General features: G+C 53.3%; 1 protein-coding gene across 1 annotated transcript in view; it reads right to left on the bottom strand.

Annotated features, from left to right (window-relative positions):
* Positions 1 to 22,891, bottom strand: part of Ephb2 (EPH receptor B2) — a 120,510-nt gene that overhangs the window by 28,842 nt on the left and 68,777 nt on the right. Inside the window, exons 2-3 of the mRNA XM_051171077.1 lie at positions 12,872 to 13,027; positions 10,398 to 10,733 (exon numbers count right to left, since the gene is read on the bottom strand). Of these exons, the coding sequence (XP_051027034.1) occupies positions 10,398 to 10,733; positions 12,872 to 13,027 (492 nt within the window). The remainder of the gene's footprint in view (positions 1 to 10,397; positions 10,734 to 12,871; positions 13,028 to 22,891) is intronic.

Consider the following 22,891-nt stretch of genomic DNA (forward strand, 5'->3'; position numbering starts at 1 on the left):
GAATGCACCACATGTTGCACCTGAGCTCAGCTGCTCTGGCCCCACTCTGGACTTAAAAGTGTGTGAACGCTATGTTTGTGACTGGGAAATACTTCTGGGAGCGCTATGATCCCTCCAGGGAGAAGCCCTTCCACTCAGTCATTCAGGCACACAGACTCAAGAAAGTGGCCTTTTTTCTGCCCAGTGAGTGCCAACTCCCCAACTTCCCCCCTCCCCCAGCACCACATTAAACTCTCTAAAGAGGAACCTGGGAACCTAGGCCAGAGCCAGGGCCCCCTTCCTGGAATTCCCAGTTCTCTCTCAACTTGCAAAGCAACGTGTGACAGATTGTGTCCTGTTGCTTGCCTCCCTTTTCAGTTGGTGCCAGTGCCACCGGGAGACCTGGATAGACCTCACAGAGCCACCCCCAACTGTTGACCCTGCAGGTGTCAGGTGTGTGGTGCTTGGGGATGGGACTCCTAAGCCACTACTGAGAGAAGCTGATGTTGCTAGGAGACAGAGCATGCTCAGAGAAGGGGGTGGGTGGGTGATTTGTCCAAGGTCACATAGCAGGGGGCGGGTCCAGAGCAGCTGAGCACACCTCTCACAAGCTGTGTACAGGCTGGACTCTCCCCACAGTCTCTAATCCTAAGGGCCTCTTAAAGATTTATTTATTTACTATTATGTGTACAGTGCTCTGCTTGCATGTACTTCTGCAGGCCAGAGGAGGGTATCAGATCACATTATAGATGGTTGTGAGCCACCATGTGGTTGCTGGGAATTGAACTCAGGACCCCTGGAAGATCAGTCAGTGCTCTTAACCACTGAGCCAACTCTCCAGCCCTCTAAGGGCCTCTTAAAGGGGCTGGGACCATGCTGCCAAGGCAGGTGGCCCCAGCCTTTGGAGTCTGTCCTTGTCCTGAAGGTGCTGGGGTGTGGCAGAAGGACTGGAGAAGGTGGCTGCCCACTCCTCTGGCCCCTCAGCGCACTTTCCTGGAGACCCTGTGGGCCCATGATGCCCACCCAGAGGAGGCCCTGGTTACTGACAGGGGCCACTTCTCTCATCAGCCAACTCAGTTAACACGCATGTCATCTGTGAGCTGGGCATTATAACACTCACTCTACAGATGAGGAAATGAAGTCAGGGAGAGATGAATAAACCTACCCAAGGCCACATGAAGCAAGTGATAGAGCCAGGATTCAAACCCAGGCAGATTCAGGGCCAACGGGCCTTCTCCCTACAGCAATACAGACAGACCAGAGAAGTCTGCAGAGGGCTTATAAGGACAGCCATCCTATGCTCCAGACTGTAGCCTCAAAGCCAATCCACCCCCCTCCAGGCACGGGAGGGCCCACGGGTTTGAGGGGTCTGGGCTGCAGCAGGCTTGGGTTTCAGGCAGATCCTGGGCTCTGAGCCCCTAAGCCCCATGACCCAGGCGTGGTAAGGAGGCGGCATCTGCCGGGAAGATGATCAAGGCAGGCCAGGGGGCTGGTCCCTCTCTCGGAATCCAGGGATTAGCATTAGCAGGGAGAAAAGGGACAGGCTTGAAGTTGTGGGGGGGGGTGGCTCCAGCCACCGCGCCCACCCTGGGTCGGGTTACCTTGGAAGTTGGACATCAGGGAATTCTGGTATTTTCAATTATCAGCCGGGCACGCCAGCAGGCTATGGGGTCAGCGGTGCCCTGTGACCCTTGCCAGGAGACGGAGCCCCAGGGGACAGACTGCAGAAGAGGCCTGTAGCTTGAGGGGGTGGGGAAAAGTTGGCCAGCCTGCTCTCCTGCAGCAGGTGGCCAGGGGGCCTGCTGGCTTCTAGCAAGACCGAGGGATAGTGGGAAGAGTCTGCCCCACCCTGGCAGGGGCTTTGGCCAACTGAATTCTCTCTCTCTAACCTAAGGTATGACGGGGCTGGATGAGGAACTTCTGGTGGCGGATGAGGTGATAGTACAAGGTGGTCCCCACAGGCTAAAAGAGGGACTCAGTTTCTAGATGCCAGGATGCTAACCGGTCAGAGGCAGGTGGTCACACTTCACTTTCTGTGACTTACCAGGACGAACTCACATCTGGTCATTCATTCCCAGGTGTGAAGAACCAGTGAGCTCAGGCACCACAGGGAGAGGTGGCCACACACTAGGGAGTCTGAGGCCCCACCCTAGATCCAGGCCTTGTCCACCTTGCAGGCCCCAGAACCATGGCTGCCCTTGCTCCCGTGGATGGCTCTAGAGATGCCCTGCCTGGCATTCCCTGCTTCTCACCATCCATTCTGGCCCTTTCCGTCCCTAGATGTACTGAGGTCCCTCCCACCTTCCAGAGGTGTCAGTGATCCTCACCTGTTCAGAGACACTATGCCTGACTGTCTCACACACACATTCAAGCCTTTGCCTCCAGTGCCTGCAATAGTGTGTGGCTCAGAATAGGTGATTCAAGAATATTTATTGGTAGGAGTCAGCAAGAAAGGGAGGGAGGGAGGGAGAGAGGGAAGAAGGAAGGGAGAGAGGGAGGGAGGGAGAGGGAAGCAGGCACACTGGTTGGCTTCACGCAAGCTAGCCCTCTCTCCGCCCAGGCTCCTTTTCTTCAGCACTTTCTGCTGCCTTTCCAATAGTCACTCAATCTTTCTGACACAAGCAAAACCAGAGTTCTTAGTTAAGCACACTGTGCCCAATTCCCCAACCTCTCCCCTGGCCAGAGTGGCCGTGTGAGATTGCCAGTAGATATAAGCTGAACTATTACATAAAACCTGAAGGGAGTCACTTCACAAGGAAAGCAGTCTCCTTCTAACTCACCTTCTAGCCTGGTGCCTGGACATGTACATGATGGCTGGAGACACTGCAGCTAGTTTGGCTCATACAGATAAGAAGGCGTATGGAGGAGCCTAGGCCCCTGATGACTCCCACACTTCCTACTTTCCAATATTTTTACAGATCAGAGAAAGAACACCTCCATTCTGCCTAAGCCACCACGAGGACTGGTTGTATCAACCATCGCTCCATAATTATATCTTTTCATCTTGTCACTTACCCGGTTTCCTTTCTCTCATTCTGGGTCTGGCTACTTCACTTCCTTTGGCCAGTGGGATACAGGCAAATGTGACTTTAAAAAGCCCCTGTGTGTATCTATCTGGCTGCTGTCTCGGTTCCCTGTGCCTGCCAGGAGTTTGTGCCCGGGACAACCTGCTAGCGCAGTAGTTCTCAACCTTCCTAATGCCGTGGCCCTTTAATCCATGCTGATAGCACAAGGTGTTTTCTGATGGTCTTAGGTAACCCCATGTGAAAGGGTCAGCCCGTCACAACCCACAGGTTGAGAACCACTGTACTAGAGGCTTAGTTAGAGACACACAGCAGCTGGGGCAACTGCAGACCAACTGACGGTTGTCACCTCCAAACAGGGAGCAGAACCCCTTGTAACACCCAAAGAGCTAGCTGCCGGTGCTCAGAGATGGATGGTAAACTCAAGCACACCTCCACCTGCCGCCACAGGCTTCCCCTAGAGACTCGAAAACTCATGGCATGTTGCTTCTCTTCTGCCCCTGGCTTTGTCGTCCCACCTGGCCTATGTCCGTCCCGCCCGTATCGTGCGGTGAACCCGTCTTCAATGGCGACTTCAGTCAGCAACGCCTCCCCAGCTCCAAAGGATCAGAGCGCAGGATACAATATGGCCTCCCTCTGCCTCTCTTCCTCTCTCTCCCTTTTCCCCCCCGGGCCCCTGCTCGGAGCTCTCTGATCCTCTCGGCCTCCCAGGGAGAGAAGAGGGTGAAGACAAGTTCATACCAGTTCCAGAGCAGAAGGCATTGTGTGCCCAGACCCAGCGGGGGCACGAGGATCAGAGGAGTCCCGGGGAAGAGAAAGGCTTTGGAGAGTTCAAAGTCTTTCATCAAGGGAGCCACGTGGCATAGTCTCATGGACACAGACCTGGGCAGGGTGCTGGGGACCTGCTCTGCTAAGGACCCTTTTGGGATCCTGAGAAGCCACTTAAGGAATCATTTTGGGCCTCATTTTTTTTTCTCTAGGTAGCAAGAAATGAGCATGAGATGAGGTGGCCCCCTGTGATGTGGGGCGTTTCAATATGACCCTGGTTACCTGCTGTGGTGAGCAGGAATATGACCCCAAGAGATACCTACACCCCCATCCTGGGGAACGAAGGCCCTCGAGATGGGAAAGTTCCCTGTGTTAGCCACATGGAGATGCAACTTAAAGGAGTGGGGCTTTCCCGGTGGGACGCCCTAGAGTTCAGAGGGCTGCAAAGCCAGGCACCCTGTGGATGACTGAGAGCTCTCAGAGGGTCTGGGCAAGGACTTGACAGGCCGCAGTGGCTCAGGGTGGCTCGCAGATGAAGGAAACACCCACCCCTGGAAGAACTCGATGCAGATTCTGCTCGCTGTCTCAATCAATACACAAAGGGCTAGAAGCCGGGTCTGGTGACCCAGGGCCTATAACCTCAGCTACTTGGGAAGCTGAGGCAGGAGGATCTCAAATTCAAGGTTTACCTGGGGCTACATAGTGCATGTTAGCCCAGCCTGGGCAACTTAGTGAGACCTCCACTTCAAAATAAAAAGGGGAGCCGGGTGTGATAGCACACGCTTTTAATCCCAGCACTCGGGAGGCAGAGGCAGGTGGATTGATGCAAGTTTGAGGCCAGCCTGGTCTACAAAGTGAGTCCAGGGCAGGCAAAGTCACACAGAGAAATCCTGTCTCAAAAAAACCAAATAAATAAATAAAATTTAAAGAGGGGGAAGTTACATAGCTAGGCAGTAGAGCACAAACCTGGCATACATGAGGTCCTGGGTTCTATGCAAAAATAAAGATTAAAAACTCGGGGGCTGGAGAGATGGCTTAGCGGTTAAAGGCGCCACCAGCTCTTCCAGAGGTCCTGAGTTCAATTCCCAGCAACCACATGATGGCTCACAACCATCTATAATGTGATCTGATGCCCTCTTCTGCAGATAAAGCACTCATATACAATAAATAAAATAAATAAATCTTAAAAAAAAAAGCTTGGATGATCCCACAGCCCCAGCAGCAAGGCGCACACCCTGTTTAGTTTGCAGAGATCTGCACAGCCTTGTGAGGCCCTACTGTGTGCAGCTGGAAATTGCTAAGTCTGTAGTGATCAGGCATGGCACCACACTATTGCTTATCTAACAGTCCTCTGCAAAAGCCCATTTTGAAGGCAGGGGAACTGAGGCCAGAAAAGTGAAGTCTCCCTTACAGCTGGGACCTTAGCTCAGAAAACACGGAAGTTGGTCAGGCCCGGCACTGCTGTCCTTTCTCCCATGTGACCAACTGGGCTGGGAGGATAGGGCACGCCTCCAATAAACCAGCCTGTTGCTCAGCGTGCCTTACCTTAAAAGCCACAGTCACCTATCTGGCCACAGTAGGGACTCTTGTCTGCAGCTGTCCTGCCACCCCTGGCCCTGATGACACTATTCAGATCCTGTGACTTCTCTTCCTCAAAGGCTGTGGGAGGGTCCCTGACTCAGTTCCCGGCTCTTATCTATCAAAATACCAAAGCACCTCTCGGCTCTGTGAGGGACTCACAGCTGAGGGCCCAGCCTAGAGTCCCCATGGACAGAACAGTGGGTTCATGCAATGGGCTTCACAGTTACGGTGGGTGCAGGGGACCTCTGGGTTTTGAGTACCAGCCTGGGTGGCACTGGGGCCGTTAGCTGAATCCCTCGCCATAGCGCTGTAAGGAAAGAGGCCTACGGGGAAGAGTAAGTAGAGGCAAACTTACTGACTAGACCAAGCCTAGGGGACAAGCTGGCGACAGCTGGGCTGGAATTGAGGCAGCCATGGTGTCATAAACCTGGAATCCCAGGGCTCAAGAAATAGAGGCAGGAGGATCAGAAGTTCAAGGTTTATCCTCAGCTACATGTTGAGTTCAAGGCCAGCCTGGGCTATATGAGTTCCTGTCTTAAAAAAAAAAAAAAAAAATAAAAAGAATAAAAATAAATAAATAAAAGCCAGGTTTTCCAACCCAAATCCCACGCCCAGACTTTTATCATCATCTCTGGGACATGGTAGGTGTGAAGAGGGGATGGGGGTAACGTGCTAAAGAGCTTAGACTATCCTTGGAGGGGGGCCCAGGATTCTGGGCTACTCTGAGGACTGGTCCCTGTGACTGAGATGTTTCCCCCTCCACGCGACCCGGCTGTCCTGCTTGTCATTTGGATGTCCACAGAAATGCCACCTCTTCAAGGAGCTATCTGCTTCACTCTCTGGTCTCTCTGTTCCCTGTGTGTTGGGCCCAGGGGACAGGATGGCCATGTGGCAGAGGACGAGAGCTCTGACAGCCGGACCCAGTCCTGGGGTTTTTCATTCCCAGCTGGTGGGTCTGGGCATACGGCTTGGCATTTATTCTAGCACAAGGCCTGCAAGCCCAGTCCAGCCTCCCTCCTTCGTCTCCGAGCACCACTTGTGACTGGGCAGAAGGCACCCTGCAAAGGCAGAGTGTGGGTGGAGGCGCGTGACGGCTTTATGAAGTCAGAAGACAGCTCTGGCCCCTGAGAGTGCCAGGGGACTGTGATCGCAGCCCAGGGCTTGCCCAAAGAGAAAAGCTTTTTCCTTTTAAGGTAGTGAACTAGATATTTATAAATTAAATTTTAAGGTCTGTCCAAAAACCCATCACTGAATGCATAGGTCTGGAACCGCCCGCCCCGCCCCCCCACCTCCCCTGTATTCCTGCAGTGTCCCAAGCTTCCCTTCCTTGAACGCTTTCCTGAACCTTCTGTGAATGCTTCTGGGTCGCTCCCTGTGGGGTGTCCCCTTCTGGCTTGCCGGGACAGCCTCTGTGAGGAAAAGCAGATCACTGCACGTGGGCGGTGATGGTCGGGCAGACAGACAGACGCATAATGATCAGAGACATAAAACTAAATTTTAGCCGCAGGAATGCAAAGCCCTGGCGCTGGGCTGGGTGTCTGAGTCAGGACTGTCAGCGAGATGAGCTCAGGTCTGCGGGCAGGCCAGAGCCACATGTGCAAAGGCCCTGCGGTGGGGGTGGGGTGGGAGGTGGGAGTGTAGGGCTCGTTGCTTAGGGGGAATAGCGGGACTGGCTGTCCACTACCTCCTGCCCTTTTCTCTCTAGGGACACTGTCCTCTTGCCCAATCCCATCTCTTCTGTCTTCAGAGCCCAACTCAAATGCTTAATGAGGGAAGCCTCTCAGCCCAAGAAGGCAGTGGTCTGCACCAGTGGGCACTCGGGTCTCATTCCAGGCAGCTCTGATAGAGCCTCTGTGTCTACGGTTTACCTCATACCCACAGTGTGAATCTTTACAGGCAGGACCGTTTGCTCCAGGCTGGACTCAGAGGCCAGTGGCCCCAGCAGTCTTAGTGGTCCCAGGTTTAAATCAAGAGCTGAGCCCACTTAGTAGCGGGACTTCTTGCGACTGCCCCCAGGTCTTTGTGTCTCAGCCTATTTGCTGGTGATGTGTGAGTGTGTGTGTGGAGGGGGGGGGCGTAGGGGGCAGATGGACAGACAACTCTATATGGCTGCCCAGCTCCTGGTGGGGTGTGAGACATGCTTGAGGCAGAGAGAAGTGGGAAAGGGGGCAAGGCCCAGGAAAGGACTTGGGTTCAGTTGGACTCAAGTTTCTCAGATTTGTCTGACCACAAGAAACACTGGAGCACCTCTATAAACAGTTTTCAGACCCTACTCACAGGCTCAACCTGGGTGCAGACCAGGAGCCTGTGTTTCGAAAACCTTCTGCCTGGTCCCGGCAGTGCACAGTTTGGTAGGGAAAACCGAGACGAAAATAAGGAAGTGACTTCCTGGGTGTGACAGAAGGCTCGGTCTCTAGTTCTTTGGCCAGGAACAGCAGGGCCCACTCGGCAGGCAGAACACACCTCCCGCCCCATGGATGCCGGCCTTGGCTGTGGACTTGCTATGACTGCCGAGGTATGGGTAGCTGCTGGCGCAGTGTGGGTCCTGCCACATCCCCACCCTTCATCTGGAGGGTGCTGAGTCACAGCAAAGACTGGAGAGAAACCTACACCATAGGTGCCTGCCCAGCAGCGTGGGCCCCACAAGAGGAGCCAGTGACCTACAGGGTCCCACGGTGAAGAACACAAATGATACTCTTGTCTGCTAAACTTTGAGGTGGTTTTTGTTACGCAGCACTCTTGCAGTAATAGCTGACCGTTATACTCAAGACATAAGTAAGCAAATGTCAAAGTGAGGATGGGAAAACCAGGTCTTCCGCTCCGAATCCTTCATCCTTCATGTGTGCGTTCATGTGAGCGCATGTGTGGAGGCCAGAGGGTAAGCTTGAGTCCTTGGTCAGGTACTGTCCACCTGAGACAGGGTCCTTCATTGGCCAATGAACTCCAGGGATTCTCCTGTCTCTGTCTCCCCAGCGCTGGGATTAGAAGCCAGCACTGCTGCATTTAGCCTTTTATGTAGGTTCTGGAGACCGGACTCAAGTCCTGATGCTTGTGCAGTTAGTGCCTTACCTACTGAGTCATTTCCTAATCATTCCTGTTTCTTCATTCCTGAGGACCACCCCCCAACACCTCCTCTAAGAGGTCCCTCCCCTCCATCCCCTTTTCTGAGCGTGTCCAGATTTAAACAGGAAGGACCCTTCTCAGCAGCTCAGGCCCCACCTTTGCAGCTAAGCACTGATGCTCTTAGCCACAGCTCTTCCTCACCTTGAATACCCAGTAGGGGCCAGGGAAGCCCCCACAGTTCCCCAGAAGAGCCCTCAAAGCTTCCTTTCTGCCTTCTCCCAGTGGAGAAGCATTGCTCCCTTCCTCTTTGATAGCCAGAGCTTCCAGCTGAGCTTTCTCAAGATGGACAGACGCACCACTGAGCCCCTGTGGGCTGTTGGGTATCTGGGCCAATAGCTGTAGCTTCTGAGGTTCTCTAAGGAGTCTTACCCCTCTGGACTCTAATCTAAGGATAGCTCCATGTTTGTTTGTTTTTTATAGTAGTTCACTGTTCTAAACTACTAGGGGTACAGGGGGTACATTTGTTACTTAGCATTATCATCTCAGTAACTGACTAATACACTCCCCTCATATCTTTAGCCAGTTACATCCCATGGTCCTATGAGAAGCCATATTCCTTCTCAGACACAAAAACAGACAGCAGAGCCACATTTGTGGTCAAATATAAGTCCTTTCTGCCCCTCCTCCCCCCACAGCTGGATACACACAAGCTCACAAATGTACATGCAAAATAAGTTACAGGGCCCCAGGCAGATATATCTTAAAAACACAGTTATCAAAGCACATGGAACGCCAGGGCTATGTGTTCTGATACAGAGCCATACGTCACCAGACCCCTGGTCACATTCTAGCACTGGAGACGTTCTTCCTGGTTTGTGACCTGACTTCTCTGGCTGTGAGCAGAAAGGCCTAATGCTGCAGTGGCTCCTCTTTCTTTCCCGAGGTACCCTCCCTTTCTTTCCTGGGTCCCCTTAGTTCTGCAAACTGTAGCCCACCTTCTCCAGGAAGCCTTCCTGGCTTGGCCTGAACCTCTGCCTCCAGGATCCCTGTGTATTCCCCATGATGGACGAGCTGAGGAATGGCTTGCTTCTCCCTGGGGGAAGAACTTGCTATTCAGCGAAAGTTGCCGAGTGAACAGCCCAGGGGCCACTCTCACATTGCCTACTCTGCAGGTGCCGTAATGACCTTGGTTGTTCCATGGGTCCCCACGGTGTATGTGGGGATGTGTCTGGCAAGCACCCCTTAGACGTGATGGTGGGTCTGGGGGGAGGGGCTGTGGCTAGGACTGTGCTGTAGAGGATCATCAAAGATGAATTCTGGGAGAATCTAACTTGTCCTGGGGGTTAGGCTAAAGGGGGGTTACGTGTGTCTCAGGAAGCACTGATGGAAACTGCTAGATGTCCCTCAGGTCTGCCACCTCCACTTTGCCCGGAAGTGGCCACATGACCAGGCCAGCCATTCCCATCAGCTGGATCAAACATCATCATGTCCCGGGGATCCTCGCTCCTTCCTGACTCAGGTTGGGCAAATTGGCGAGAGCAGGCAGATGCCTCGACCCCTGGATCCCGTGGACCAGACACCCGTCCCATGGTCCGCATCACTCACCTCTTCTGAGAGAGGGAGACATGCTTGTATTCTTTAAGCCACCACATGCCAGGTCTTGTAGCAACGTAACCTGTTCCTTCATTAACGTGTGCACCATAAAAGGCAAAACCTTGCTGCTGTTGTTGTTGTTTTGTTTTAAAGTGTCAGGAAATCAAATCCAGGTCCTACACATGTCAGGCAAGTGCTCTACTACTGTGCTTCAGCCCCAGGCAGGGCTGTTGATTTTTGGAGAGTTATGTAGCCCAGGATGCCCCCAAATCCATGATCCTCCAGCCTCACCCACCCTATGTGCTAGGATCATAGGTGGACACTACCGCTTTAGCACACTGCGTGGCACAGAGTGACAGTTCCCTCCCCTTGTGTACCCGTGGGGCTCACCTGCTTGGTTGGTGGTGATGTTCACAGAGGCGAACTGGGGTGAGAAGGGGCTCTGGTCAGTGACACCATTTACGGCCTGGATCTCGAACGTGTACTGCGTGTGTGCCAGCAGGTCGCTGATGTAGATGCGTGGCTCCGTCAGGCCCAGCTGGCGGGGCGCGTACTGCACGTTGTCCCCGCAGCGGGTGCAAGCGCCCCGGCCTGAGCCACAGCTCTTGCAGATGATGTTGTAGACAAGATCCTCACGCCCCCCCGAGTCTCGGGGTGGGGTCCATTCTAGCATGAGGGATGTCTCGTTGACGCTGGAGATGACAGTCTGGGGCGCAGAGGGAGTGGCTAGGGAAGGGAAAAGAGGAGAGTCAGTGGAGGCTGTGGGTACTGTCTCCATTCAATGCCCACTGCCTCCCCCCCAGCCCTGGCCCCCTAAAAGTCTTCCTCCAAATCTTTTCGTCTACCCAAAGAAGCTTCTAGAATATGTTGTCTTGCTGTGCATCACCATCTGCCTTCCTCCAGGTCCCAGCCTCATCAGTGTTTGTTCCTGGAGACAGTAGTGTCGTGTTAGGGATGACTCCCGCACGCTATCAGTCTCTCTCCCTCCTATCCTTCCTTCCTGTGTGTTCTGTATGCGCTCCCAGTAGTATGGCTTGGAGGGCAACTCTGTGGAGTTGCTTCTCTCCCTTTACCTTTACGTGGGTTCGGCTGACTTAAATCAGGTCACCAGGCTTTCGGGGGACAAGCCCTTTCACTCTGGGAGGCATCTGCTGACCCTTTGAACCCAGAGTGGTGATTTGTCTCTCAGACTACACTTGCCAGACTTTGTGATTGAGTGCCAGCCACTGTTGAGTGGTGACGGCATCTGATGTGTGTGCATGCACGGATGTGTTGCATGTGAGTGTGTGGGTGTGTGCATGGATGTGACTGTGTGGGAGTGTACATGCATGTGAGTGTATGTGTGCATGCGTGTGAGCATGTAAGTGTGTGGGGTGTGTTGCCTGTGAGTGTGTGGGTGTGTTGCATGCATGTGAGCATGTGGATATGTGCACGGCCGTACGGGGGTGAGAGCAAGGGCATCTACTATGTTCCTCTGTCATTCTCTGCCTTGCTTTGAGGCAGTGTCTCCCACTTACCTGAAGCTCACTCTTCCACAAGGCTGGCTGGCTAGCTCCTGGGATCAGCCAGTCTCCACCCTCCCACTCCCCTCAGTGCCTGTCCTTTTTTACATAGGTGCTAGGAATTTGAACTTAGGTCCTCATGCTTGCTGTGTAAGTGCCTTTAGCCACTGAGCCATCCCTCCAAGCTCTCTAGAGTTGTGCCTTAAAATGGAGCAAGATGGCTACATAGCAACCTTTTCTCCTTTCTGCTGCCTTGAAGGCGTGTGTGAATATATGTGCATGTATGTGTGAGTATGTGTATGTATTTGTGTGTGTTGAGCATGTGTGTGTTTGTGTGTGTGTGTGTTGTGCTTCTGTGTGTATGTATGTATGTGTGTGAGTGTGTGTACGTGCTTATCTATATTTGGTATGTGTTTGTGTATGTGTGTGTGTTGTGTTTCTGTGTGTATGTATGTGTGTGAGTGTGTGTACGTGCTTATCTATATTTGGTATGTGTTTGTGTATGTGTGTGTGTTGTGTTTCTGTGTGTATGTATGTGTGTGAGTGTGTGTACGTGCTTATCTATATTTGGTATGTGTTTGTGTATGTGTGTGTGTTGTGTTTCTGTGTGTATGTATGTGTGTGAGTGTGTGTACGTGCTTATCTATATTTGGTATGTGTTTGTGTATGTGTGTGTGTTGTGTTTCTGTGTGTGTGTAGGTGTACAAGTGTGTGTGGACGTGTGTATCTATGTTTGGTATGTGTATGTGTTTGTGTATGTGTGCATGCTGTGTTTCCTGTGTGTATATGTGTGTGTGAGTGTGTATGTATGTGTTTGTATATGTGTACGTGTGTGTCTATATTTGGTATGGTGTGTATGTGTGTGTGATGGCTGAAGCTACAGCAGCAGTATTAGAAAAAGTGACCTTAAGGGGGAAAGCCAGATGCCTTAGAAGCCATTATGAACTCACCATTCTGAGCCCTTCAAGCCCCTTCAACATGACAGAATAAGTCTGTGTGGTCTAAATCATTGGGGTCAGCTCTGTGAATGCCATCCCTGACTGATGTAGGGGACAGAACGCTGCTGTTTTCCAAGGGAACTTTGACCTTTGACCCGAGGTCCAGCTGCAGCTGCAGCCCGCGCACTGAGCAGCCTCTGTTGCAGGTGTCACCTGGCTCTTCTATCAAGTCCTCTCCTGTCCCTCTGTGAATCAAGACCTTGACTTTTTCCTTCACATGACTAAGTGGAAGAGGGTAGAGGCCAGATGCCAACTGTGTAGGGCTGACCCGGAACCACTTGCTGTTCCCTCCCCCAGGCACTCAGCTGTTCTGCGGCCATTCCCCTTGTCCCGAGAGCCTTCCTGTGGGTGGGAGAGGACGTACTTGTGCAAGGCATGTCTAAGGGATCCAGGTCGGCCCTGTAGTAACCATTCCGGCACACACAGTTGGTGGCGCCCTCGGAGGTGGTGCGGCTATTGATGGGACAGTGGGTGCAGGCTTCGTCCCCTTGGTTGGCTTTGAAGGTTCCTGATGGACAACCTAGGAAAGAACACAGGGAGGGTCACCAAGGAGTCCAGGTGAGATGAAGGGAGGCTGCGGCGTGAGGAGGGACCCCTAGCTGTGATCCTGGGGATCCTGGCTCCTGAGGTTCTAGGGTTTCAGGTCCAGTTTGGCAGCATGGCTCTGGTCCAGGGTTTCCAGAAGATCTGTGGGCGTCTCTCCTCCAAGTTGCCTGTGGATTCAGCTCCCTCAGACAGCTCCCCTCACAGTCCTGGCTCACTTGTGCCTCAGCCTGAAGGGGCTTGATGGAGTCTGGGTTCCTTACCTGGTTAGCTGCTAACCAGCCTGTAACTAGGTAATAGGGCTCTAGATCACAGACATGATGTGTTATAGACAGTCAGGGCAGTTAGACCACACTATGGGGGACTGGGTACATGCCGAGGACACTCCTGGAGTCACATAGACCTAGGTCTGAGATGAGCATATTCTACATACGCACATATGATACCTGATTTAAGCGCATGCCAGGCTAGGCACTATGTAGAGTTTGGCCAACACGTGAGCAATCAAACAAGCAATCAAACAAAACGGAGATTGCAGTACCAAGTTCAGCCTGAGGGGGCAGCGTCTCCACTCAGGCAGCACCTGACACTCTGGGTTCCTCCAGGAGTGGTGGGGCCCCTCCCTTCCACTCTTTGCAGCCTTGCAGCTGGGACATGCATGGGTTCCCTTCTACTTCAGGCAGTCATGGGAGTGTGGATGGGTTCAAATCCACCTACCCGTTCCTGCTGGCCTGGGAAGGGAATCCAGAGGTTGATGGTTGCGCCCTCCCCCTCTTAGCCATAGATAGGAAAGAACTACAAAAGAAAAGCTTCCTGGGATGAAACGCTGCTGGCTCACCTACAGGCCAGGGGTCCTCATCTGGAAGACATCTATCACATGCCTGGGTGCTGTGTGACTTTTAGCAAATGACTGCACCTCTCTGAACATCCATTTCCTTGTATCCAGACAGCTAACATAAATTAAATCCTCCTAATTGGTCTTTCCAGCCCTGGGGTTTGGTGTTTATGGTTCAAGTCCCAGTCTTAGCAACTCATCTTCCCCCTGATGAGCCTTCAGGTCAGAGACTCTGCCTTTCCTGGGGCTTGAAACAAACCCCAAATTCAAAGCTTTACCCTCCTGGCATAATTAATTACCCATGTACAGGGTTTCTTGGCCGTTTTCTCAGCTGCCCCGGAACTGAATCTGCATCCAATTCACTGTTGCTTGCTCTCTGCCTAGCCTACAAGCTGGTATTCAGCAAGCACTGTATACATGCTTCTTGAAGCTGCCTGCTTCAGCGAGAAGAGAGCCTTGGAATATAAAGCTAGGATGGCAGTGAACACAGCTTAGGGAGCAGGCCACCTCCTGAGTCCCATATCCACCTGGGTGTTCATCGTGACCAGTGACAGAGCAAAAACACTTAGCACTGCTGAAAACTGGTTCCCCTTCTGTACAAAGGGGTTAGAACAATCTTGGCCCATACACACGGTTAACCTGTTCAAACCAAGCTATCAAGTGCACAGTGTCCTCGGACGAGTTAGCTGACTTCTCTGAGCTGCACTGTCCTTACCGGTGAAAATTTTCCCGCCAAACAACGTGGCTATGTAGTTACAGGGAACACAGCACCTGGTACAGGGCAGAAGAGGGTCTCTGCTTAGTACCAAGCTGAGCACGGTTCCCTACGGACCCCAGAAAACAGCCCCTCTCAGGCCTGCCTCTCCTGCTTGCTTCCGGGACATAGGTCAGCAAAGTTGGTGACCGAGCTAATCAAAGGCTACCTTGATTCATGCTTTCCTGACCAGGCCCTGTAGCCTAACCACAGGGGGTTAGACAGGACTTCACAAACAATGAGGCTTCAGTGGCTTCAGTGACTGGACCGAGGAGGGTCCCATGGTGGAGACGGAAGGGGTGGGGTGGGTGGTGGTAGGGGTAGGGAGCGGGGGTTGGGATGTACTCTGGACCAACATGCACACAGCAACAATTCTGGGTCCTCTAGGGAATTAGCTCTGCCCTAAAGATTTGGCCATTCCAATCTCTTAAAAGCTACTGAGCCTGTGCTATCAGTCACCCTGCCACTCCTGCACCCAGACAGGGGAATTAAAACATGAAGAGAGAAAGTCACTGTCTCAGGATGAGGCTTTGGCAGCAGAACCGGGGTCAGCCCCAGGCCGACTGGCTGCAGAGGCTTCGTCTGTGTTCCTACTCCACCTTAGAGTCCAGAGTGACTCCCTGAATCCACAGTCCCCAAATGCTGGTGGAGAGCAGATGGATCAACAGTTGCCACTCTGGAAAACTCTGCATCACTGGCTTTGTGGACCCAACTCCTCCTCACTCATCGGCCCTTGCTGCTGTGGCCCAAGATACGGCTACCATCTTGGCATGGCCCAGGGATTCTAGGGCATCCAGCCATACCGGCGGCAGACTGGCACCAGCCCAGGGCTAGCCTCTCAGAGTTTGTGTCCTTCTCTGCACACAGGAACGTGGGGGCTTGTGGGAGGGTCTAGAACTGTCCTATGATACCAAAGGATTTGCCCCCAAGCTTTGGACTCCTCCTGGCTCCCTCGTCAGAGCACGTACAGCTCTCAGCGCCTGCTCCATCTGCCGGCCAGTTCCCGGCTGCCTGGCAGGTGGCTGCTCTCTCCCCTCCATGCCATGCCAGCCCTTCCATCTGGACCACCTTCCCAGCTGCTGGGCTGGGCTACCGTGTCCCAGGCTACTCTGACCCTAGCCGGTTCTCCAGTCACCTCTCCACCAGCCACCATCGGTCCCCAAACTTCCTCAAACCTGCTCCTCTTCAACGTGGGAGGCCATTTCACTCTCTGCCCAGTCACCAGGAGGGTCCCCCCTTCCCCTGCCTGCACCTCCTCTTCTCCCACCCCCTGGAGCCACTCAATTACCAGGTCTTCCCTCCACAGCAGGGTCCCATGCCAGTCTCTTCTTGGCCAGCTCCCACCCCTGCAGGCATCTAGAAAGCTCTTCCCACCCACTCCTCGGCCTCGCAGGGCCATCTGGCCTCCTCCTGCCCAACCTCCGCAGCCAGCTTTCTAAAACACGAGTTGTCCCTCGTTACTGAGAGAGGAAGAGTGGCAGACAATGGAATATTATTTGGCTGCAAAAAGGAACGAAGCCCAGGTATGCGCTCCCACTGGGGAACCTTGAAAACATTGTGCTCTCTCAAAGAAGCTGGTCACAAAAGTACGATTCCATTTATAGGAAATAGGCGTAGGAAAGACGCATTTGAAGGGACAGGAAGTCGATGTGTGGCTGCCAAGGGCAGGGAACAGGGGAGAATGGGAAAAGACTGCTAATGGGTAACAGGCTTACTTTGGGGGCAAAGAGAACATGCTGAAATCGATTGTGGCAGTGTTTGCATGGCCCCAGGAATGCACTAAAAATCCCCGGATGGGCCCTTCTGAGCAGGTGAATTCAGAGCACGTGCTCAATGCCTCCCTGCGCAGCTGCTGTCCCAAGTACCCCTCCAGGGAGCCCAAGATCTTCAGGACCCTCGTAGACTGGGTACTACCCATCTCTCCTGCCTTGATGGCCACCTCCTGTCCCTCCACACTCACTCACATGTGGTGCCCACACTATGCTTCCTGCCCTTGCCACCTGGGCTGCCCTCCCTTGGTCACTGGGGCAATGGTACCTACTTCAGGAAGTCTCCCTAAGGGCTTGTCTCAATGGCTTAATGTATGAATCCATGCGCCCAGCTGGGCTGTTTGCCCCGGAGGCCTTGCCAGTCACTAGGATGAACAGTGGGAAGAACACCAGCTCAAGACTTCTGTTGGCATCTGGGGAAGCTGAGGCCCAGGGGGAAGCAGACAGACAAGGCTCTTAAGATGAAGTTCCCTCGCTGGGCGGTGGTGGCACACGCTTTTTAACCCCAAGCACTTGGGAGGCAGAGGCAGGTGGATCGCTGTGAGTTCGAGGCCAGTCTGGTCTACAAAGTGAGTCTAGGACAGCCAAGACTACACAGAGAAACCCTGTCTCAGAAAACAAATAAACAAAAAGGTTTAGCTCCGTCTTCTCTCCTGACCCTCAAGAGAGTTCTGGGCTGGCCTCCATCCCCCAACTCTTGGATGTCACAAGCAAGAGTTCAGGAAGCTGAGAACTGAGAGCAGAGCTACACAGGGACCTCCCTGCCCAACCTTTGTCCCTGCCAGCCAATGCAGGGACCCACTGGACAATAGCTCAGCACTCAGAATAGATCCACGAGGCCCAAGGGGTCAACTCCAAGTGTCTCCTGGTGCCTCGCTACCACTCCAGCCTCCACAGGGCTCCAGCCGGGTGGCTCCGCAGACAGGTTTCATGTCCAGGCGGCTGCTAAACTGCACCCCCTGCCTGGTGTCCTGTCTAATCTCCTCAAAGCTTATCACCTTAGAAAGGCCGGCTAGACTTCTGCTAAGGTGCCAAAACAGTGCCGGACCCTGCCTCAGGCTCAGTTTCCCTTCAGTGACCCTCACCTTGTTCTCCTAATAGAAAACAGCCCCAGGGGCTTGCAGGAACATGTGCGTGTCATCCTCTCCCAGCCCCAGTGGGACTCCTGGGAGGTGTTGTCAGTTGTTGGCTGAATGGAGAAATACAACCTCATAGGATGGAGAAGCAGGGAGAAGTGCCAGGCCACTAGCATCTTCATGAGCCATTAGACTTCAGTGCGCAGATGGACTCAGGCCTGCCACTTGCTCTGTCTTCTGGACCTGTCTGCTAAGAAGAATAGCCTTTTTCCCCAGTTCTTTGTTTTGCTTTGTTTTTTTGTTTTTGTTTTTTTGAGACAAGGTTTCTCTGTGTAGCCTTGGCTGTCCTAGACTCACTTTGTAGACCAGGCTGGCCTCGAACTCACAGCGATCCGCTTGCCTCTATCTCTCGAGCGCTGAAATTAAAGGCGTGCACCATCACGACTGGCTGATGACCTTGAATTTCTAATCCTGCGCCTACCTCCACAGTGATAGGATTATAGTGTGTATGCCACCACAGCTGGTTTATTCTGTGCTAGAGATCAAACCTGGGGCTTTGCGCGTGCAAGGCAAACACTCTACCAACTGTGCCACATCCCCACTCCTGCTTCCATCAGATGCTTCTCTAAGCTCTGCTGGCCACTTCTCATCCAATCACTGGTACTTGGGATAGCCTGGCTGCACAGCCTGCTCCGTTCTCCTTAGGGCATCTAGCTGTACCCCCCCCCCCATCTCTGCCTAGCAGCCAGCTCAGGCCTCCAGCCAGCACAGACCTGTTCTGCCCTCAGTGATGGTTGCTGAACCAACCAGCTGGTTAGTAAGTGAGAAGCCACTTGTGTGTTTCCTGAAGAGCCAACTCCAAGTGACTGACTGGCCTGAGATCCGGGCTTGTTTGTTTGTTTCAAGACAGGGTTTCTCTGTGTAGTGTTGCCTGTCCTGGACTCATGCTGGGATGAAAGGTATGCACCACCACTGCCTGGTTCATTTTCCCTTTTACGTGTGAGTGGGGAGGTCAGAGGACAACCTGATGAGGTTGGCAGTCTTGGTGGTTAGGTGTCTTAACCACTGAGCCATCTTGCCACCCTAACCCCCAATTTGCTTTTCTAGAAAATCCAAATGTTAACTTTGCCAAGGCTGGTGTGCAATGACATGAATCAAGTGAGAGAATCCATGCCATGCAAGGGCTGAGCACTGGTCCAGCCTACAGAAGGCTCTGGAAAGTGGCAGTTCTGCTGTTACAGCTTGTCAGGAGGGCTTTGAGTCCCTGGAGTCACAAAGGACAGACCCTGAGTTCAGGCACTTTGTGTATATCAGCCCATCCTTCCAAAGGAATCTCCCGGCACACCTACTATGCGCAGTGGTCCTGAGGCTCAGCCCTACCCCATTCACCACTCAGCACCTAGTAATCCATGTTACCTCACCCAGTGGGACTGGCCCTGGTTTGTACCTAGGGACTTAAAAGAATCAACTGTGTCTTTAACAGCATAGTGACTGCCAGGCATGGTGGCCCACACCTTTAATCCCAGCACCGGCAGAAGCAGGCCGATTTCTGTGAGTTCCAGGCCAGCCTGGTCTACAGGCTCCAAGATAGCCAGGGCTACACAGAGAAACTCTGTCTCAGAGAAAAAAACGAATAAACAACAACAACAACAACAACAACAACAACAACAAAAAAAAAAAGAAAAAAGAAAAAAGAAAAAGAAAAAAAAAAGAAAAAGAAAAAGAAAAAAGAAAAGTAAAAGAAACTGAGGCTCAAAAGGGTGACTGGCCTTAAGGTCACATAGCTAGAAAATGGCAGGCGTTAAGACATCTAGTTCAGGAATTGTGAATCCTTGTGCTCAAATGCCCCTGGTTAGGAAAATCATGACAAGGCCAAGTGTGGACTGCTAGGGTTGGAGACTGTCTTACTGAGGTTAGCCACCCAGCAGGAGAGAGGCAGAGCTCTGCCCTGCAGCTCAGGACAGCAGTCCAGGCAGCCAGCCTGCTTCTGCCTTCTGCAGATGCCCTGAGTGCTTGGCCAGGCGAGCGGGGATGGCAGGCAGCCGGAGACGGGAGGGGGATTGCAAGGAAGCAGATTTTCTCCCCGCCTGGCCCCTAGGTTCCAGGGATAGGTGATAATTGACCAAGTAAGGCCCAAGCCGGTCGAGGCAAGGCTCCATCTGGGCCTGGCATGGTGGGTCTGCTAATTGGCACCAAGTGATCCTTGGTAGCTGGCCCTGCTGCTTCTGCCCTCTTCTTCAGGGGGTGCTGGTTTAGTCCCAAAGATGACTGATGCCATTTGGAGCCAACTACTTAGTCAGGCCTGATGTGCTGGCTGGGTTGTGGGGGCGGGGGTAGAAGGAAGGGGGGGGGGAAGATGCGGGGGCAGGGGTTGCTTGGAGAGAGTCTCTTGCATTCTGGGGGTGCTTTGCACAGAAGGCTCTAGGTGATATTGTCAAAGGTCTCCCCTCCCCCACATTCTACCTGTCACTCCCCTCCCTGAGCAGAGCTCTGATGAGTCTGAATCTGGGCATGGACCAGTTGGTCTGGTCCTACCCCTCATTAACTGTGTGACCTCAGGCAAATTACCTTACCTCTTCAGGCCTTAGTTTTCCTGAGCATGCAGTGAGAGTGATGATAATAAGGAGCTTGATTTTGCTGGGGGAGCTTAAGTGAGTTAGTAGTACAGACCTTGGAATGGTGCTGGGCCTCTGGCTGAGCACGGAACGGGGCTTGCTGCCATCACTGAGGCAGAGCCACCCTTGCTGGAAACGCCTGGGCTCAGATGTGTTTCCGATTTCAGGGTTGTAGAATCTTTGCATGAACGCAGCGAGCTCTCGAGACCCAAGCCTGAACATGACATCGTTCGCGTTCGCACGCACCTTGCATACAACACCCGAAGGGCACGTAACACAGTATTCTGTGCAATTTTGTGCCTAGCCAAGTTTTTTCCTGGGATAGTGTTTCTGGTTGTGGCATCAGTTAGGATTGGTGACCAGCCATTTGCAACTCACTGGCCCTTGTCTGCTGGACGAAGCCTGGGCACACAGGGCAGCGGACACAGCCCCTGTCCTCAGAAGTTCCGGCTGGGCTCCAGGCACCTATCTCAAAGAGGACGCTGAGACATCAGGGCCCAGACTCAGAACACCAGGCTGGCGTCCTTTAGCCAGCTTTTCTGTCTGATGTGGTAGAGGAAAAGGGGGGAAAGTTCCGGGGCCTGCAAAGCAGTGGCTCCCCCGAATGTCTTGGAAAGCTCTGGGTTCCGGCTGGGGAAAGGAATTTGCCTAAAGGGTTCTTCGAACAGAGTCCGGTGGCAGGATGACTTTTGACAGGGTGAGCCAGGCCACTTCTTTAGTGCTGGTGCCTTGGCTGGGACTGGCAAGGGAGGTACTAGAGGGACATCCCTCCGTCCCTCTGGCCATCAGACTCTGGCTGCAGACAACACCAGGCTCTGCCTTTCCCTTTGTATTTCGAGAAGGCTCACCAGGGTTCGGTGCTGTGCGGGGACCAAGAAAGGACTGGCAGAGTCCTAGTGGCTGAGCTGAGCAGCAAGAAGGGGCCTCCAGCAGTTAGCCTCAGGCATAGTCTTTTGCATTCTACCATTTCTTTTACCACCCAGATTAACTAGCAGCCAGGCCCCCTGGGCTAAGTCAGGCAGGACGCCCAGTGGGTCCTCCAACACTATTGCAGAGCCACACTGAAGCTCCTGGTAAGTAGAGCTTCTTTGACATTCTTCAGGGCCCAGCTATCTCTGGAGCTACGCAGAAATCTCTCCAGCCATGTGTGGCTCATGAGTGTGCCCTGTATACAAGGAGGCGACACCCTGACTTTAGAGGTTTGAACCGAAGAACCTACCCACTCTATCACTGACCTGCATGCCTCACCTTACTGTTTCTTTCAAGATTCATTCTACACAGCCTGGATAGGCCTTGATCTTCGAACCCCTCTCCCTGCCACAACCTCCCAAGTAACTGGGATTAGAGGTCTAGCCCACCAGGCCTGGCTATCAGTGTCTCCATTTTAGAAGTGAGGAAACTGAGGAAAGGAAGTGTCCTGTGAAATGTCACATGTAGCCAAAGGCCTGTGTCTATGTGTGTGTGTATGGGGGGATTATAGCCAAGGAAGGTAGAGGGTTATGCTTAAGGCTAGCTGGCTTTCCTGTAGACTAGGGTCTTTGATCTACTATGGATCCCCCAGATTCCATCCCACGCCCCTCGCAATTGGCTAAGAACCCCACCTTCTTGCCTTGAGAGCAGCCCTGAGCCACCAGGCATAGAACCAGCACCCTGTAACAGCTCCCTAAGTGACTGGCCCCAAGTCTCATGTCACCTGGGGTGCTGTTTCCTGGTCTTCTGTGATGGCATGAAGGGACAGAGCTCACAGTGTTTGAGAAAGCTAGAGATGGGACCTCACAGCGTGCAAAGGTGACTGGGGACGTTTGGCAGCTCAGTCTTCCCAGTCCCTGGACCCTGGGTCAGGCCCCTGGTCTCTGACAGCCTGCCTCCCTTCAAGATATCCCAGCTCCCCACCAAGAGGCCAGAGCTCCTACCCACCCAGCAGGCAGCCCCATTCCTCCAATTTCCTCTCAATTAATCAAGCTCTGAACTTTTTAATTATCTGCCTGCAGGGTGACTCCCCGCACTGAAGCAATTAAGGACATTTCTAAGGGCCGCATGGTTGTGGTTGCTGCGGGCTCTGGCGCATAGGCTGACCAGAGGAGGGAGGAGGGGAGACATGGACAGGAGGGATGAGCAACACTCTCAATCCCTGGGCTGCAAGGCTATGGGAGGGAGCGGAGCTGGAGCCACGCCAGGGATCTGGGGCCACACAAGTCATAAGGCTCCCACTTTCAACTTTCTATAGTCCGATTTGATCCTAGCAGCTGCCAGGTGGTGGCGCAGGGCGGGGCCTTAGGATGCCATGCATCTTCACTTTGACCCTAGGAGTGGGAAAGATGTCTATTTCACAGGTGAGGGAAACAGAGGCTGACACATCTGGCCAGCTTCTGCTGCAGCTGGACCGGAAGGCAGCTCTGACCCTGCAGCCACTTCCTTCCATAGTCTTTGCATCACGGGGGGGTGGGGGGGGGTGAGGGGTAGGGGGGGGGGGGGGTGGGCTCTCGGTGTGGGAAACTGCCCAGGAGCGCCAGGAGAGTGTATGCCCTGGAAGAGGTGTTTTCTAAGCTAGAGGTCTGCGTAAACAGAAGCTGCTGTGGGAGAGGGCTCTGCAGGCAGAGGCATGGGGTGGGAACGGGTATGTGTGTGTCAGGAACTCAGAATAGTGAAGGGTTGCTGAAGCGTGAAGTTCAAGGCCCTTGGGATGTAGGTGATGCTGGCGAGGCAGGAGGCGGGGATGTGGGGTGGGGGGTGGGGGTGGGGTGGTCTGGGGAAATCAAATTCACAGAGCTTTTAGAATCTGCTGTCTAAGT

This window comes from Acomys russatus, chromosome 29 (genome assembly GCF_903995435.1).
Source record: "Acomys russatus chromosome 29, mAcoRus1.1, whole genome shotgun sequence".
NCBI lineage: Eukaryota > Metazoa > Chordata > Mammalia > Rodentia > Muridae > Acomys > Acomys russatus.